This window comes from Sminthopsis crassicaudata, chromosome X, assembly GCF_048593235.1.
Source record: "Sminthopsis crassicaudata isolate SCR6 chromosome X, ASM4859323v1, whole genome shotgun sequence".
Lineage (NCBI taxonomy): Eukaryota > Metazoa > Chordata > Mammalia > Dasyuromorphia > Dasyuridae > Sminthopsis > Sminthopsis crassicaudata.
This window is the reverse complement of record NC_133623.1, coordinates 2,842,840-2,861,290: the sequence shown is the minus strand read 5'-3', so window position 1 is coordinate 2,861,290 and position 18,451 is coordinate 2,842,840. Positions and strand designations below refer to the sequence as shown.

Sequence of the window (18,451 nt, the reverse complement as noted above, 5' to 3'; positions counted from 1 at the left end):
CCCAGATCCTCTCATCCCACTCTGTCTCCTATACAGGCCGATCTCTTTTTTGTCCCACAAGCTCTGTGGCCTTCCGAACCTTCGCTTTTGCCAACCCCCCCCCCCCAATACCCTCCTTCATCGACTTTACTGGTTTTAAGTCTGGCCTTTTCAGTGAAGGCCCAACTCAAGTCCCATGGCCTCCAGAGAGTCACCGATTTTTCAGGCCACAGTGGTTTTCCCCGTACTTCCTGTCTCCTCAAATGTGGTGAGGGCAGAAGTCATGCTTTACATGCTTCTGTGTGTTCTCATCAGGATAGCCTAAAACAGCAGCCCTCTGCACGCACACACATGGACACACACACACACCCAGATACACACAAACACCACACACAGACATACACATACACACAAACACCACACAGACACACAGATACACACCCAAACACATAAAGACACAGACACACACAAACACACAAAGACAGACACACACAGAGACACAGAGGAATGAACCTTCTGGTGTGGGTGTGGGCAGCACGCCAGCCTCAGGAACTCCTCTCGGGGAGCCATCTTCCTGATCTAGCCCTTCCCCACTCCTTCCCTGGCCCTTCCTGGAGCCCGCCCCTGGCGGGGCCCCTCCCAGAAGTCTCTCTCCATAGCCAAAGGTGAAGACAGGGGCTGTCACAATTCCCAGTGGGGTTAAGCCATGTGAGGGGCAATGTTCAAGTAGGTAAAAGAGCAGGTGGGTGGGCAGGGTGAGCCTGTGGATGAGTCTGTGCATGTGTCCGTATGTATGTGGGAGTCCCTGCGAGTCCGGGAGAGTTGACACAGGGTGCGGAAGCCTGTGGTTCCAGCTGGGCATCAGTCGGCGCCGGCCAGCCCGGGCACTATGGGCTCCATCTCCAGGAAGGACCTGAAGGCGGCACTGGAGGTCTTTGCCATTTTCCAGTGGGCTCTGAGTGCCCTGCTCATTGGTGAGTCTGGTGCAGGCCAGGGGCCGTGGCTCCCACTGTGTGCACCCCGGGATGGATGGAAGGATGTGTGGCTGCGGCTGTGGGGACGACCCTGCGAGGGGGCGCTCGGGGAGGGGCGGCAGCTCCCACTGAACCGACGTCCCTTAGCTCTCCAGGAACGCGCGAGTGTGGGGAGCTGGAGCTGTGGGCGGTGGGACTCCTTTGGCAAAGGCACTAGGCAGCCACTAGCCCTGCAGCTCCGTGGTGGGCCAGAGGAGTGGCTTCAGGCTGCCCTCTAAGTCCGTAGCTCCCATGGCTAAGCATTTTCTTTTGGATAAATCCTTTAGAAGTGTGACTGGTCACTGTGGTGATCAGAGTTACTAAGTCTTTTGCAATTGATTATAATTTCCTTGCTATGGTATCACTTTATCCTTCTGATTCAGCTCACTTTGCTTTGCGTCCATTCAAACAAGTCCTCCCGGATTTCTCTGAACCCTGTTCCCTCCTCACAGCACAGCAGTACCCCCAGTGTTCCATCATGTTCATCCACCAGAACTTGTTAAACCGTTCCCCAAGTGGCGGGCAACCCCTCGTATTCATCCGCCACTACTTGCTCAGCCATCTCCCCACTAACCCTCATTTCACATTTCTTTGCTCTGAGTGTTTTTGTCCATATTTGTTTGTGCGTCCCATTTCTTTGGCCTCTGATCTCTTTGGGGTACAGGCTGCCACTGTTGCGGGGTAAAAAGGTAAGGTAAGGTAAAGGTAGGCCCAGTTTAATACCTTTGGGGCAAAGAACCAAGTCACTTTTCAGACTGGTTCAACAAGATCTCCGCTCCTCAGTCAGTGTCTCCGTTTCCCCACATCCCTTCTAGCTGTTGTCAGTTTCCCTTTCTGTTATCTTAGCCTTACTCTGACCTTACCGCTCCTCCCGGAACTTCATTGTGCGGGCCCTTTCCTCCTCACTTCTGCTTCGGAGCCTCCTGAATCCAGGTGCCCTTGGGTCATGAAACCTTCCTTGACCTACCTGACGGTAGCCCTTGCTCACTCACCCCTCAACTAGTTTTTCTTGAGCACTTGGGACCACACTTCCCCTCGGTAGAACACTAGATCTGTGGGCGCCAAAGCCCCCAAGAACTCATGATCAAGAATGGGCCAGTTTTCCTCTCAGCCATCCCTAGCTCCGAGCACGGAGGCTCTCTCAAACCTAGTGGAGACATCATAACTGGTGCTTGAAGTGGACCGAGTCCACTGAGGAATCAAAGGGGACTGGAGGCCAACAGGAGGTGGGCAAAAGAGGGAAGCAGGGGCCTCCACATCACTGAACTCCGTCCGAATCTCTGGCTGCTGGAACCTGAGAATCCACGTGGTTCTGGATGATTCTAGCTCCCCTTCCCCTTCCTCCCCTTGGCAAACCAGGTCTTTTCCCAGTCCCTGAGGATCCCCAGCAGCTTGCCTGGGTTTAGCCCTTCCTCTTGTTCCTTTTCCTCAAAGAGTGCTTGTAATATATCAGAGGGGAGACAGCCACGGCCTCCCCTCCTTCAGGGAGGCTGGAGGTGGGCTCCTTAGTCACAAGGGAATGCATGCTGGGAACACTGACATCTGGCCTTCGCCCTCAGGCTCAAACCTAACAGTTGTTGGGTGCCAGTGTGCTGGAGAATGAACGCACACTTGGAGTGGGTGTCTAGGTATGGGAGGGCAAGGCCCTGGCTCCGTTGGAGCAGGGGGGAAAGTGCTAGGGAGGTAGAAAAGCAGGGTTCAGATCTCGAATTCGGGCACTCCCTAGTTCAGATAGGTTAGTGCATCTTTCTGGGTCATAATGTCCAGAAATCCATTCTTGGTTCTAAAGTTCCTTCCCAGTTCTGACAGCTGGGTTCTAGGGTCCTCGGTCTGCCATTCTGACCCGGAGACCTCTGCTTCCCCGTTGTGTGCGCTCGTATGGCTGGTGCTGAAAGAGTCTGGCCACGTGTGCGTGTCAAGGTGTATGTGTATGAGAGTGAATGTGAGTGTGTGATTGGCCGGGGTGGTAGCCAATTAACCTTTTAATGCTTCGCTGTGGTTCCCCCAGTTTTATTTGTGGCCTTTTTCCACCTGTACCTGGTGGTATTCACGCCCTACTGGCAGCTGACCGGGCTCACGATTATGTGGCTGATTTTTGACTGGAAGACCCCTCAGCGAGGTAGGACCCTGTAGGGACCGTGGAGTCACTGGAATGGGGGAAAGGCCCCAGCATGGGCCAAGAGAACACAGGCAGCAAAGGGTGCTTGGTCCCAGCTAGGTCTCGTTTCCAGGGAGAAGGCACTTGGGGCTTGTAGTCAAAGGGCCTGGATTTAAGGCCCACTTCTGAGCTATAGCCCATGTGACCCCAAGCCACTTGGTTCATGTCTTTCAGCCTCCATTTGCTCTCCTGTAAAATGGGACCACTCATACTGATAGGGTGGTTGTGAGCACAGTGGGGCAAAAACTTCTGAGTGCTAAAGACCTGAGAACAAAGGCAGCTCCCCTTCTGCTGGTGGAAGCTGGCCAACAGCATGGGTTGGCTTTGACCATCTTCCGGAACGGGAAGTCCCGGTCCCCTCCCACTTCGGCCCTGCCCTCCCCAACTTCCTGGGAGCTGAAGGAGCAGGTTTGGGGAGGTTCTGGTGTATTTGCAGGTGGCCGGAGGTCAGACTGGGTGAGGGGCTGGTGGCTCTGGAAACAGTACAGAGATTACTTTCCACTCAAGGTGAGTAGCTCTCCACGGTGTAGCCTTGTCCTTTTGTGGCCAGCTCATCCTCCTTCCTTCCTGACTCAGTCTCTCCCTGTTTCCTAGCTGGTGAAGACTCACGAACTATCCCCCAGACACAATTACATCATTGCCAGCCACCCCCACGGGCTCTTGGCCCACAACTCTTTCTGCCACTTCGCCACTGAGGCCTCCGGCTTCTCCCGGATCTTCCCCGGCATCACCCCGTACATGCTTACCTTGGGAGCCTTCTTCTGGGTGCCCGTTCTCAGGGACTATGTGATGGCTTGTGGTGAGTTGCTTGGTGATCAATCCTTCACACAGGAGACAGTCTGAGAGGCTGGTGATTGGCTACAGGGCATGGGAGGGCAGATCCTTGTAGGCTCCTCTACAGGAAGGCCCCGCCCACGTCCTCACCAAATAGGGATTCACTTTCATCATCAGCTAGGAATATACAGACCCCTTCCCCCCACCCTGGGGATGCACGAAGACCCAAAGAGACAAAGAAATGGGGATGTGGCCGCGAGAGGGCCTCATCCTTAGCCCTCTTTTGGGCAAATGAGGCTCATGGGAAATAGGAATAATACATGGGCAGCTTCATCAACCTGAAAGCCCTGTCCGAACCATGCCAGCTATGGTACCCGGCGTGTGTATTAAAGACTTAGGTGAAGGCACATGTTTGTCATGAGATTAGAAGAGAAAGCTGGATGGCACGAGCCCCCTAGCGATCCCACCACTGGACTGGCCCCCATTAGGGAGCGTGGAGTAGGGACAGGTGTCCAGCTCTATACCGGAATCCGAAATGCAGAAGTTGGGCATGGGGGAGACTCTTCTTGACTGTAGGTTCTGAGGGGCTCGAACCGGCCAACTGGCATTCAGGACGCAGCCTGTTTGAGAAAGGGCATGGGCGGGCTGACTGGTCTTTACATGGAGAAGCGAGGCCAGGATGGCCGTCAAATCTGGAGCACTTGGGGAAAGTGGGCCCTGGGATGATGGGCACTGACCATTCTTTCTGAGCTTCTGAACTGGTGTGACTGGGGCATTTGGGTTTGGAGGCTTGGGGCTGGGCTGACTCCTAGAGGACCCGGACACCCCGAGATTCTGGGAGAAGAGATGTGTCTCTCTGGTCTCTTTACTCAGATGCCATTTTGGGCTGGGCCCCTCTGTCCATTCCAGATCAGAGCCCTTGACAACCCTGGGGAAAAGAACCTGCCCATTCTCCTGCCCCGGCTTTGGGGCAGCTGGGTGCAGATTTTTGTGGCCCTTCTGAGCTTCTCTGCCTTTTAGGAGCATGCTCTGTGGGCCAAGCCTCCATCGACTACCTGCTGACTGGCAACGGCTCGGGCAATGCTCTGGTGGTGGTGGTGGGAGGCCTGGCCGAGTGCCCTTATGCCAGGCCGGGCTTCTCCACGCTGGTCCTGAAGAAGCGGAAGGGCTTTGTGCGCATGGCCCTCCAGCACGGGTAGGTGGCCTGGCCTAGGGAGGACCTGGGGGGCCCAAGGAAGAACTTGGTGGAGCTCAGGGGATGAGACTGATTAGGTGACAACCGGTCTCATGGGGGGTTGTGGAAGGGGCTGGGGATGAGGGGACACAGTGAGCAGACTCTCCTACCCGGCTCTTGCTCCCAGCCATTGTTGGTGGGGGAAAACGGGAAGAACCCCAGGAGATGAACCTACCTCTGCTGGCAGGCCATTCCTGAGGGGCACCCCGGGCCCAGGCCAGACAGGGAAGGGCAGGGGAGGGGCTGGTGCTGCAGGGGGCCATTCTCACCCCTCCCTCCCTCCTCGACCTCTGATCTCCACAGGGTGGCCCTGGTCCCCACTTACTCCTTTGGAGAAAATGAAGTCTATGATCAGCACATCTTCACCCCCGGAGGTTGGATCAACCGCTTCCAGGAGTGGTTCCAGAGCCTGGTGCACGTCTACCCCTGCGCCTTCTATGGCCGGGGCTTCACCGAGAACTCCTGGGGCTTTCTGCCTTACCGGCGGCCCATCACCACCATCGGTGAGTCCCTTTTCTGGTGCCCCGACTGCCTCGCACCCCAGGCTCAGCCACAGAAGTGGGGTGGTGCCCACCCAGCTGGGCTGGTGTCGGACCCTAGTCCCCAGCTCCTGCCCGGGCTCCCCCAGGGGGATGGGCCCCATCCTGAGGCACAGAGAGGGCGCCATTGGTGTACAGAGAGGGAGCGGGCACTCTGGCAGAATGATGGATCCCTGAAATACTGAGTTCTTGGGGGCTTGAAAGCAGGGGGAGAGGAGTTATGCTGAGACAGAGCCCCTGGGCACAACATAGTTTCCTCCTCCAAAACCTAGGCCCTTTCCCACTCCAAATTCTGTCTGCTTTTGGTCCTCTGTCCTCCTCTCCTCTACGCCTTCTGTGCCCGCCCAATCCCGGCCCAAGCTTGGGAGAAACTTCTAGAAAGGACTCCCTTGGACCAGGGATGTCTATGACCTCTCAAAGTTAAAAGTTTAGAGAAACAGGGGCCTCCCGGGGTTCCTGGTCAGGCTAGGGGAAAGGGAGAGGAGAGGGAACAAAAGGAAGGCAGGGAAGGGAAGAGAAGGCAAGGGGAGGGAAGGCCTAGATTCAGGGCTTGAGGGCTAGGGTTCCTTCCAGGGAGGGAGGGATTCTGTTTTCATTTTCTGTTCTGGCAGTTGGGGAGCCCTTACCGGTCCCCAAGATCGAGAACCCGAGCCGGGACGTGGTGGACGAATACCACGCCCGGTATATCAAGGCCTTGCGGAAGCTGTTCGATGAGCACAAGGTCCAGTACGGGTTCCCAGAGACCCAGGAGCTGACGATTATCTGAAAGCCACCTGCCTGCCAGCGTCCTGGCGTAGGAGGGAGATGTGGAGGCAGCCGGCGAGAACATGCGTGGAGGGGAGCTGTGGGAGGACTTGGGGGACTCGGGGGACTTAGGGAGGGGCCAGACAGGGGCCGAGAGAGCCACGTGACCGTTTCCGTTCCTCACGCCTGACTCCTGAAGCTCCGACCTCGGGCTTATGGAGGCAGGGAAGCAGCATGCGGCCAGGCGAAGCCCGGGCAGCTCAGTAAGGAGCTCAGGGTTCTCTTGTGGGGGGTGGCAAACTCCTTCCCAGGGCCCAGCAAACCACTGGACAGCCAATAAAAAATGCCAACTGAAATGCAGTTCCATAAGTATTTATTAAGTGCCAAATACATGCCGGGGGCTGGGGGAGATACAAAGGTTTCCGGAGACATGGGGCCTGCCCTCACGGAGCTTCCAGTCTGGTAGGGGGAGAGGACACGGACACAGACAACTACCATATGCAAGAAAACGAATACAGGTGCATACGAGACATATAAAGTGCTACATGATCAGTGGAAGGAAAGATCATGTCTTAATGGGGGGGGGGGCAGAGGAAGCTTCCTGGAAGAGGCAGCCTTTTGAGGTGGGCCTTGAAAGACATTTACCAGAAGGAGCTCTTATGGGAGGACACTGCTGGCAGGGGCAATGGGAGCCACAGGGTCCCCAAGCCAAAATAAAGGCAACTGTTTGGGACGTCAAGGCAAATGCGTGAGAGGGAGCCGGTGGCAGCTTGAACTGGCCAATAGACTATCGAAGCCTCAAATGCCAGGCTTAGGAGCTCGGACTTAAACCTTCTTCGAAGAGTTTTGTGCAGTGGAGCGACAGCCATGCCGCTGTACCGGGGCAACCAATTTGGCCGTGGCACATACGGCGGGGGAGATGGGGAAGTACCCGGAAGCTAAGATGGAATGAAAAGCTGACCTTCGGACGGTCACAGTGGGGATGACAGCCAGTGACCGACGGGCAAACCCCAGACAAAATGTGCTGGGCTGGCCCGTGAGCACGACGGCACTAACAGACGTGGCGAAGGAAGAAAGGGGAGCGCTGCTTAGTCAGGCTCAGGTAGAGATGCTCCGGGACATAGGGCTCGGGTGCTTGGGAGAGAGAGCCTGCCGCATGGTCTCACAGCTTTTGGTCTAGGTGCCTGTGAAGAGGCTGAGGGCCAGAGCACAGGGGATCAAGGGAAGACAAAAAGGAATGGAGGGGGGGGCGTCAGAAAAAGGGAGACTCAAGGAAGCCACAGAGGCACCAGAAAACCAGAGTGGGCCGCAGTGTCAAAAAGAGCAGAAAACTAGAATGTTGGGAGAGGAAAGCTTGGGCACCGAGGCAACACTTCATAGAATTACCGAAGTTGGAAGGCAGCTTGGAGGTCAATAGTCATTGCAGATGGATTCAAGGAGGCCTTCTCCAACTTCTCTTTCCCAAAAGTGACCATCTGGATCAGCTTGCTGAGAGCCTCCATAGCCTCACCTTGGGACAGTTCCCATTGGTACTTTCCTGACATCAAGCCTAATCTCTCTCGTCTCTCTTCTGTCGCTCTCTGTCTCTCTGTCTCTGTCTCTCTCCTCACATGCACCCCACTCAGCTCTGTCCTCTGGGACCATGTAGAACAAGTTCAACTCAAACACAGCATTTGGGTACCTGTTACAGTCTGGGCGGCTCGATGGTTGGCACAGTGTCCAGTCTTCTTGTCACGGCCCCTCTAGCTTTTTCTTCCCAATCTCAGACTTAAAGCTGGAACTCGGGTCACTCAGCCGTGAGTCATTTTCTTTCTGCAGCTACAGATGCCCTTGCCACTGCCTGCCTTTATTCGGATTAGAAAATGATCCAAGCAAGCCCCCGATCCAGTGGCTTCTCTGCTTCTGCTAGAGCTCCTGCAGCTGTCTGAACCCTTGGAGTCTGCCATCGCTTTGACTTCAGGTTTCCGTACTAGGTTTGGGATAGTTCCAGAACTCGGTGATCTCATTCTTCCTTCTGTTCAACCGGCCTGGAGTCCATTCTGACTCTTCCATTTCTCCTTCTGGCCATCCTCATCCCAAAGCTTTCCGCCACGCTTCCTTCCCGTGCTTCTTGGCTTTCCTCACCAGAGCCTCCCGCCTTCTTGTTCTAGAGCGCCACTCCCCACCTTTGGTGGCTATTCCAATCCAGCCCATGGGGAACCTCAGTGCCCCCTCCAGGGTCCTGTTTGCCTCCTTGCATTAGGACCTCAGGGTCACTTTCCCACTTGCCCTTGGTGCCTTTGCATATAGACCTCCAAAGTTGGTCACTGGCTCTCTTCAGGAATATTGCTTCCCCGACTCACTAGCCCCCTTACCTATTCTTCCTCCTACACTCTACTTGCTACTCTTTCCACTCTCAAGTTTAGCATAAATAGATTAGAAACTTTTCGTTTTCTGTCTCCTTTTTGGCGTTGGGCCATCAGATTTCCAAGGCTCTTGGCGAATATAGTTTACTGGTTTGAGGGACATTTGATTCCCAGTGGAGAGCTCCCTGTTTCTTTATCTTAAGCCATGGCTCCCAAATCGCAATGCTACCCTTAGACACCACCATTTGTGGCAGCAAACTAGTCCCTATATGCTCTCCTTTCTTCCCACTCCCCTATTTGGAGGCAGCAGGGATGCTGAAACGCTCTTTGGGATTTTGCCCAGGACTTGGGTACCATGGGGCAGGCTTGCTCTATTCCTTGTGGGAGCCTTTGCCCACGTGGCCAGTGGTCTTTCCCTTACTCCACTGTCACATCCTTCTGCCCTCCAGTTCTTGGTTCAGTTTAGGATTCCTCTCTCTGTCTGGATTTATTTGTTTTTTCACTTGAAGCACTTCTTCCGATAACACTTCATAAACACTTCATTCTCTCGGCACCGGGAGACTGGAGATGGCCCTTTCACTTTCTCTCCTATGATGGAGACCATCTTGCACTTTGGTCGTCCGGGTTATCAACAGAAACACCTCCCACTGCTGGGAGCTGACAATTCTTCCTTGCCTTCAGTGCTTGCGTGAGGGGAGATCTTCAGGGCTTTAGCTCTTCCTTTCTAGTTCCTCTCTTGATTAGTTCTTGTGGCTTCCTCCCGTGGCCATACATACCTATTTGTCATACTGGGGGCTCCAGTGGCCTTTTCATTTTCGTTGGGCATTTTGACTCTGTCCTAAAGCGAACGGGATCCCACGAGCAGAAATCTAATTCTAGAACTCAATCTGTTTAGACGGTAGCCTGTCCCTGGTCATATCCTTGTGCATCCCTGGCTGTTTAGTTCTTTGTGACATGAGGACATCGTTGGAGACCTCAGAAAGAGCAGTTTCAGCAGGGCAGCCATTGTAGGCTCCTTGAGGTCAGGGACTGTCTTTTGCCTCTTTCTGTGTCTCTAGTGGCTGACACACAGCAGGTGCTTAATGAATATTTTTTGAGTGTCTGAAGCCATAAGGCAAAGGATTGGAGGAGACTCTAACCTTAGCACAATCCCCTGAAAAGCAATAATCAATCTGACCATGGCCTTCCCTTGTGTCTACCCATGGTTTTACCTCAAAATCATCTCACCTTCCATTCCAATAAACTCTGCTGACATTTATTAGGCACCTACTTATTGCAGGGCACCTGTGCTGAGGAGATACCAAAATGAAAAGGATGTTACGATTGCTGTCTGCGGATACCTCTTCAAATGCTCTGTCAAGCATCATTAGGCTCTGCTAGGAATACACAGAGTGGAAGAGAGAAAAGACTTGGTCTCTTCCATCCCGACAGACAGACCAAGGAGCAAAGAAGCAGATGTGGACTAGCCGAAAGCAGGATGGGTTGCACCTTGGGAGGTGCTGGGTCTCCTTCGTGGAAGGTCTTGGAGCAAGCTATTAGGATATTGCAGGCAAGAAGTGATGAGAACTTGGACTTTGGAAGTGGCAGTGGACACGAGGGGACGACTAGGAGAGAGACTGTGCAGATAACAAGGGACAGGACAGGGGGAGTGGGAAGGATGAGTTGAATATGACACCCAAATTTTGAATCTAGGTAAAGTGGGAGTTGGGAAGGGGCAGTCTAGCAGACAGGTCAAGCTGAATTTCCTCTTCCAGAAACCCAGCTGCTCTTCCCCCAGGAAGTTAGACTTGACTGACATTTCTTCTGAGATCCTTTCCATTTATTCTAGATCTTGTCAGCTTTCTTAGTACAAACATGTCTACTGGATTTGGGGCTCCCAGAGTTCCATATGAATGTAGGGTAGGAACCAATGAGAGCCTAGTAGCCCTAGGGCCTAATTGTGACAGTTTGTCACAATCACTTCCTCATGCCAGGGGACACGTCCACCATCTCACCCGTGGATTCCTTTTACAATTTTAATAAGGATTCGAGGCATGAAATAATGAAGAGCAAAATGAGCAGAGCCAAGAGAATATTGGATACTGTAACAGCAATAGTTTCTTTTTTCTTAAATAATGCAACTCTTGTATTTTTTTAACGTAAAACATTTCCTTATCAGTTATTTTGGACAAAGAGACTCGAAGAAAAGAAAAAAAAATGAAAGTAAGTGAAAAATAGCATGCTTTGGTCTATATTCAATCAATATCAGTACTTTCTCTGGAGGTAGATAGTAGGCTTCATCTTTAGTCCTTTGGGATTATCTCGGATCACCGTATTGCTGAGAATAGCTAAATCATTCACAGTTCATCAAACAATGTTGCCGTTACTTTACAATGTTCTCCTGTTTCTGTTCACATCACTCTGCATCAGTCTGTGTAAGTCTTTTCAGGCTTTTCTGAACTCTTTCTGCTTGTCCTTTCTTACAGCATAATAAGATTCAATCATAATCAGAAAACACAACTTGTTCAGCCGTTCCCCAATTGATGGCTATCCTTTGATTTCCAACTCATAGCCATCACAAAATGAGCTGGTAGAAATATGTTTGTACAAATAAGTCCTTCCCCCCTTTTGTGGATGTCTTCGGGATAGACATAGCAGTGGTATTACTGGATCAAAGGGTATACGTGATTTTATAGTCATTTGGGTAGAATTCCAAATTGCTCTCTAGAATGGCTGGAGCAGTTTATGACTTCACCATCAGTGCATCAGCATCCCTGTTTTCCCACATCCCCTCCCACATCCGTTTTCCTTATTTTTGTCATTTTAACTACTCTGATAGGTGTAAGTTGGTACCTCAGTTTTAATTTGCATTTCTCTGATCAATAGTGATTTGGAGCTATAGATAGCTTTGATTTCTTGTCTGGATATGTTCATATCCTTTGATCAATTGAGGAATGACTTGTATTTTGATAAATTTGACTTCATTCTCTCTCTATTTGAGAAATGAAGCCTATTTTGCAAAAAATCTCTTCGTTTTCTGCTTTTCTTATGATTTTGGTTGCATTGGTTTTGTTTGTGCAAAGCCTTTTTAATTTTATATAATCAAAATGATCTATTTTGCATTTTTTTAATGCTCTCTATATTTTCTTTGGTCCTAAATAATTCCCTTATCCATAAATGTGACAGATAAACTATTTCATGCTTTCTTAAAGCAATAGTGTTTTAAGAACACTTTGATGACTAACTCAATTTGAGTATTATAAATACTCAAATCAACTAAAAAGACTTGGGAAGGAAGATGCTATCTGCCTTCAAAGAAATGATAAGTAGAAGTATGGATAGTATCATTTTACTATATATATGTTTATATTCACACAAACACACACACACACACTCTTGTGCCTAATGATAGCTATCTCTAGGGTAGGGTGGGGTGGGGTGGGAGGGAAAAAAATAGAAAAAGGGCACAGCAGAAAATAAAAGAAAATTTAGCAGGAAGCAGAGGAACTTTGAAAATGATGTGCAGTACTTTTTTCTTCCCCCCCCCCCGCCCCCAAAAGCAAATAGTGTAAAGTGGAAATTCATGGTTTTATAGAGAATTCTCTTTTGATTCCGGGTACACAGAAATGTTGTCTTTTTTTTTTTTTTTTTTTTTTGTCTTTAGGTATTTAAGGTCAAAATGAACACTAATCAAAAAGGACTCAAGGTCATCACCCCACGTCTGTTAATACTCAGCCATTGGGCAGACTCAGTATCCTGTGCTTAGGAAAAGGCCCATTTGTATGTTGCTCAGGCCTGTACCCGGCCTTGCCTTGGAGGCGACCAAGTATGTGACGCTAAGAAAGGGCAGGGGGAAGGGGAGGATGGTAGCTCAGGGGCACCTTGCTTTCTGGGTCTTGGTGGCTAGGAGGGAACTCTATTCTCCTTTCCTCACAAAGTGGGAGTGGGGTAACAAGAAGACCTTGCACCTTTCACAGAGCAGGGGCCCAGTGGTTGGTGGGATCAGGGGCCGGTCCTTTTCAAACAAGTCCAACCTCTCATGGGGGGGAAATGCTTTTATTGGCCAAGAACAAACCATTCATTTACACAAACTTACAACCTGGCTTATATATACAGTATGTATACTTGATATACACAGAGTAGCTCCACCAAGCTGCAGTAAGGTTGTGCTCCCACACTTGGCATCTGCTGGGCGTACTTGGACCACCTGCACTGAGTCACAGAGATATCCTGGCCAAGTAAGAGGTTCCGGGTGCCCCAACCCTTCTTGGAGGGACCCCGTGGGGTTTGAAGAGCAGAGTGCAGAGACCTAGTACGTGGGCCTCCGCCCTCCTACAGAGGAGCAGAACCTCTCCTGGCTCCTGGATGGGGTGCGGCCCAGGCTCGGCTGCCATTAGCACCAGCACCAGCACCCTCCTGTTCCAAGCTCCTTCCCACAGCCTTGCACTGGTGCATCCAGACCCCAGCTTACACCAGCACCTCCGCCCTGAGCTCGACACCAAACTTGGGGGACAGGAAGATTTCGGAAGGTGGGGGGCGCTCCCTTTGGCCTATGTTGCCAGCTTGCTGTTGGGGAAGTAGAGGGCGGTGACCGGGACAAGACCTTGGACCGTGGGTCACCCTCCTGCATCCCCCTCCTGAACCCCCCAAGCTGGAAGACCAGCACTAGTTCAAGCCCCCTATAGAAAGGATTCAGTTTATGGGACCTTTGCCCCTTCTTCCCCTTTAGGTGCTAGTCTCTCCCGTGGGGATCCCGGGCCTTTCCTTCTGGGAGCCTAGCTCAGGGCAGACAGGAGTGCTCAGCTGACCTCTTTTCACTTGAATAAAGCTGAAACGGCTGCAACCCACATGGAGGTTACATCTCACTTTGGTTGAATAGCAGATTTATTAAAAATGGGTTAAATAAAACCTATATGGTGACTATTTATAACATGGCCCACAGAACCAAGGCCCATCTGGGTCTGGGTTGCTGTGAGCTAACAGAGCCAGAATCCTCAAGGAGGATGGGAAGTCCCAGTGAGGCTAATTTAACTTTCTTCTTGGGGCGTAGACAGGGCTGAGAAGGACTCCAAACCCACTGCACCAACCTCCCTGGCTCCACAGTCACTGAGGGTGGACGTACAAGAAGCTGCTTGGGCGTTAGCTGGACAAAGGAAGCCCCTCGAAGAAGGGCCCACTCCACGCTTGTTGATGGATCCTGGGACCCAGCACACAGGAGGCACTTCAAAAATGTGTGCCGGATCAATTGAAATCAGACGCGGCAGAAGCCGGCAGGACGATGAGGGGCCAAGCAGGGAGTCCTGGACACCTCTGGGCTCTGGACCATGCTGCTGGGACTGAGCTACAGCCTCTGCAGTCAGCTGGACAAGCCACATCCCATTTTTTGCCTTAGTGGTCATGATGTGAAAGTCAAAAGACCCTCAGGATCCATGGCGGGGTTGGGGGTGGGACGATGAGGCAGAGTGGGGATTTCAATCCGTCCTCTCGTCTTCCAGCCTTCGGGGAAAGTAAAGAGAGGGTCAGTGGGACGCATTTCTAACTTCTCCTAATTCCTTTGACCGTGAAGGAACTTCCAAACAATCCCACGGTCATGGGCCTCTCATGGATCATATCGGTCCCATCCATACTGCAAAGAGCATGTGGGCAGAGACTGTACCCCATCCTCCCCGGGGAGACAGCGCCTAGGTGCTCTTGACAGAGATCGCCTGGGGCACCCTATGCCATGTTGCACCCCATAGTTTGCGCTGAGAGAGAGGGAAGGGAGCCCCTTCCTGGCGTCTTACTCCCAATCCACCAGCTTCAGGAAGGTCTTTTAGGTCAGAGAATCTGGAGCTCTCCAAGGTGCTTTCCAGTGTCATCTCCACTTCTCTTCTGTGTCTCTCCTTGGACATCAAGTGGGGCCCTTTGGGCCTTCAGTGCCCTCATAGCCCACAGGAGGTAGACACATTCAGTTAGTGTGATGAGTCAGGAGCAGGGACCAGTAGCCCTGCTTGACCCAACACCAAGTGGACATAGGGTCTGAAGGTTAATGGCTCCCTTCTCTCGGTGCTCCCGGGCTGGCTTGTGCTACCTGGAAGTACTGGAGCTCTGAATTTCTTCAGTAGGTTTTTGGTGCCTTTCTCCTGTGGGCTGGCAATTTGAGAGGCCCACTTGGCTGCCCGAGCTGGGATAGAGTGAGCTCTCATATGTCCAGCCATCCAAGAGATTCCAATCGAGCTTTCCAGGAGGCAGGAGACCCACGCTGGGTTGGTGGCTGCAGGGCCCTTGGTCCAAAGGACGCAACTAGCTTCTGTGAGATGGTGGCAGCTCTTGCCACTTGGCCATAGAGACACAAGCCATGTGTCTATCACCGTTCAGCGGCCCCAGTGCAGGCTCTGCCCTGATGGAAGAGCCAGGCATGATGGGAGTGAGAGAAAAGCTTCAGCACATTCAAGAAGATGAAAGCCCCCAGCTTGGTGGACAGCCTTGGTCTGCTCCGGTTTATCCACAGGGCTAAGTAACTTAAGGGAATGGTTGTCACTGAGCAAGAGCGACTTTCTAGAAACCAGAGAATGACTAGCTGTGAACCTATAGTGGAGCTTCCTCAAAGCCCATTGGCTGCAAGCCTCGAAACCAGGTGAGGGAATCGAGGCCCTGAGGAGGCAAAGCAACTTGGCCAACATCCCATTTGTAGTAGGCAACAGAAGCATGATTTGAATCCAGTTCCCCTCCATCCAGGGCCAGTTTCCCTTCTACTCCCACTTAGGAGTCCTACTGTACTGCCTAGTCAATGCTCAGTTAGGGGGTCTTCTGGGAGCTGAAAACTAATGCGACTTCTGGGCCAGATCGTGGACGCCCTTGGGGGCCCGAGACTCAAGAGGGAGTCAGTGAGCCACTCTATTTAGTATCCACGTGGAACTCTGAGTTACTAGAGGCTTCTGGGCTAGTTCACATGAGTAAGGTTTAGCCTCTGGGATCCTTGGCCTTGAAGGGATGACCAGGAGTCAACTGGTCCAATCTCCGGCCAGCAGGCACCAGCTTCTAAGCAGAAGGAAAGCCTTTTGTGCGTTGTCACATCGAATGAGAAAAGCCTTGGTCTCAGGCTAAGAGCCCGATTCAATGGGAGTAGACTCTTTGGTTGGGAGAATGGGAGCCATGGCCAGGGTATAGAGATGGACTCTAGGGGTGTGTAGGGAAGCACGGCCCAATCTCAGGATGGTACTGAGAGCTGAGGATGGCTCTGGAAAGCGCGAAAAAGGCCATGGTCCCATCGGTGGCGCCCAGCCTGCAGTATGTGGGGTGGGGGGAGGAGCCGACTCCAGGACGGAGACTGAAAACCAAGGGAAGGCCTCCTCTCAGCCCAAGCAGGCAGCCACGATGGAGCCTGCAGGCTGTCAGAGCTGAGTAGCCGGCACAGCCTTCGGCCCATAACATGAGCACCCCTGTGGGCTGGTGGGATGCGGGGTGCCTGCTTTTGTTCCTTCACAGTGCATCTTGGCAAAGTCCCAGAAGCAGAGATTCAGAGGAGGAAAGCCATCTAGTACAAAGCCCTCATCTTGCAGATGGGAAAGTAAAGTCCACTGGAAAGGACCATGGGAGTCCCCTAGCCCAAGTGAGACCCAGAGATGCCGAGGAAGAGACTTGGCAAGCGGTAGAGGTGGGCGCCAAACTCAGAGTGCTAACGGGCCCATGCTCTCTGCCATAGTGACTCTTGCTGGTGCCCGGGGGCCCGAGGGCAAGGGTCCCAGCCGAAGGCCTCTTTGGCAGCTCCCTCCCTGGCTCTTGGCCCGGCTGGTTCCTGCCCTGAAGCGCTGGTGGGTTCTGAGTTCTGAAGGCCACAGACCTGTGGGTGACCCCTCATCCCAAACCTAGTGGCACCGAGTCTATGAAGATCTGCCTGGCCTTTCCAAGGCCAGCGCCCCACCCGCCGCCTCCCCCAGGTCCCAGCAGACCGGCTCGCCCGAAAGCCGCTAGTCAGGGAATAAATAGACTGTGAGCGACTGGCTCTCGCCCTCTCTCCCCTGTCTCTCCTCGGCCGGAATGCGCCTACGTTTCCGTCCAAAGCAGTGCAATGGTGGGGTGGCCCCAGGTGTCCTGGCCTCCCAGCCAAGGAGAGTCTAGGAGGCGGGGGCCTCGCCTAGCCGGATGGCTCCAAAGAACGTGCTGTGCTTGCTCATGTTTATGGAGATGTCGGCGTGCACCATCTTGACGGCGATCTTCTGGTGGGCCCTGAGGAGGCACACACCCGCCGTGTAGCACGTGTTGTAGTTGGTCTTGCCCGTCTCGATGCTCCGGGTGCACTGTAAGAAGGGCTTTTCATCCACCACCACCTCATAGCTGGCAAAGTCCGTGAAGTTGATGTAGTAAACCTAGGGGGAGAGGGGACAAGGAGGGGTGAGACGGGGCAGGGCTGTACGGGCGTCTTCCTGGAGGGAGAACCGGGCCCTGCCAGGCTGAGGGCTGGGCCGGGCCAGGCCGCCCAAGCCTTCTGAGGGCCTGGCTGGGACGGGCTAGAACAAGCCGCCCTAAGGCTTTGGAGGGCCGAGCTGCCAACACACAGGCAGGGCAGCACAATGTTTCTGGTCCTCCCTTTGGTAGCTCTGGGCTGACCACTGACTTGTTGTGTGATCTTAGGGAAATCACTTCCTGTCTCTGGGCCTCAGGTGCCTATCTGCAAAATGACAGGGCTAGAACGGCTAATCTCCCAGCTACCTGTGTCCAGCCCTGACAAGCCCAGGAGCTTCCTTTCACCCAGGGAAAGTTCCCTTGAGGCCAGTTGGGGGTGGGGGCTCCCCATGAGACTCTCTCCTCTAACGGCCCCTTGGACTTGCCTTGGGGTGTTCCCTTCCTAGTCTAGGCAGTGCAGACACCCCAGGGCAGCCCTTTGATGCTGATTTGAGGAAAGGAGGAGCCCCAGAGAGGCAGTCAGGCAGAGGAAATGTGGAGGCCAGGTTCTTGATTCTAGCTCTCAAGATGAACTTTCCCATCTTCTTCCTCTCCTCTCCTCCCTCCCCCTTTTCCCTCCACTTCCTTCCTTCCTTCCCTCCCTTCCTTTCTTCCTTCCTCTTTTCCTTCCTCCCTTCCTCCCTGCTTCCCTCTAACCCTTTCTTCCCTTCCTTCCTTCCTTCCTTCCTTCCTTCCTTCCTTCCTTCCTTCCTTCCTTCCTTCCTTCCTTCCTTCCTTCCTTCCTTCCTTCCTTCCTTCCTTCCTTCCTTCCTCCCTCCCTCCCTCTCTGTCTCTCTGCTCTGTTTCTGTCTGTCTCTGTCTCTGTCTCTGTCTCTGTCTCTGTCTCTCGCCCCTGCTTCCTGCTGGTCTGGTTTTGTAGAGGCCGTGGAGTTCAACAACAGAGGCTAAGTAAGTCCTCCTCCCTCTTCAGCCTCAGGCCCGGAAAACAAGTGCAGATCCATGACCCTGGTGGCCAGGCAGCTGAGCTCATGAGCATTTGTCCTTTTCCGTGGGCCCAGGTGAGAGCTGTCCAGGATTCACACGCCCACACTCTGGAAGGGGTAATAGACGGCCGTCCCATGGCAAAGACAGGCCTGGCTCTGCTTTAGTGCCAGGAGCAGGCCCAGAAGTGAAGGGCCGGGCATGGGGCCAGGCGGCAGCACCCTTCCTGGGGCTCTTCGGGAGCCGGCTGGCCGCTGGTTGAGGATGTTGTCAAAGGTGATCCCAGCTCGGACCAGCCGCTGTCTGCGGTCCCTCTGAAT

The 18,451-nt window shown here is 53.0% G+C and overlaps 2 protein-coding genes across 3 annotated transcripts in view; one reads left to right on the top strand and one right to left on the bottom strand.

The window, feature by feature from the left end:
* Positions 1-673: 673 nt before the first annotated feature.
* On the top strand, positions 674-6,797 carry AWAT2 (acyl-CoA wax alcohol acyltransferase 2). Of its 2 annotated transcripts, XM_074277465.1 has the most exons (7): positions 674-953; positions 3,001-3,111; positions 3,587-3,657; positions 3,745-3,949; positions 4,945-5,119; positions 5,462-5,661; positions 6,309-6,797. In XM_074277465.1, exons 1-7 carry the CDS (start codon positions 869-871, stop codon positions 6,461-6,463), a joined length of 1,002 nt encoding a protein of 333 aa, XP_074133566.1. In that variant the 5' UTR covers positions 674-868; the 3' UTR covers positions 6,464-6,797. The 2 variants fall into 2 exon arrangements, with proteins under 2 accessions (XP_074133566.1, XP_074133568.1); XM_074277467.1 differs by lacking the exon at positions 3,001-3,111 and having other exon boundaries at positions 715-953.
* Positions 6,798-8,016: 1,219 nt separating this feature from the next.
* EDA (ectodysplasin A) overlaps positions 8,017-18,451 on the bottom strand; it is a 173,428-nt gene continuing 162,993 nt past the window's right edge. Inside the window, exon 9 of the mRNA XM_074277650.1 lies at positions 8,017-17,113. Coding sequence (XP_074133751.1) covers positions 16,862-17,113 — 252 coding nt within the window. The 3' untranslated portion in view covers positions 8,017-16,861. The remainder of the gene's footprint in view (positions 17,114-18,451) is intronic.

What these genes read in the sequence shown, in the direction of transcription:
- AWAT2 (XM_074277465.1), top strand. Translation starts at nt 869, where the DNA reads ATGGGCTCCATCTCCAGGAAGGACCTGAAGGCGGCACTGGAGGTCTTT. An exon ending in GGACTATGTGATGGCTTGTG is followed by an intron (nt 3,950 to 4,944) that starts GTGAGTTGCTTG and finishes TCTGCCTTTTAG; the next exon opens with GAGCATGCTCTGTGGGCCAA. An exon ending in CGCATGGCCCTCCAGCACGG is followed by an intron (nt 5,120 to 5,461) that starts GTAGGTGGCCTG and finishes TGATCTCCACAG; the next exon opens with GGTGGCCCTGGTCCCCACTT.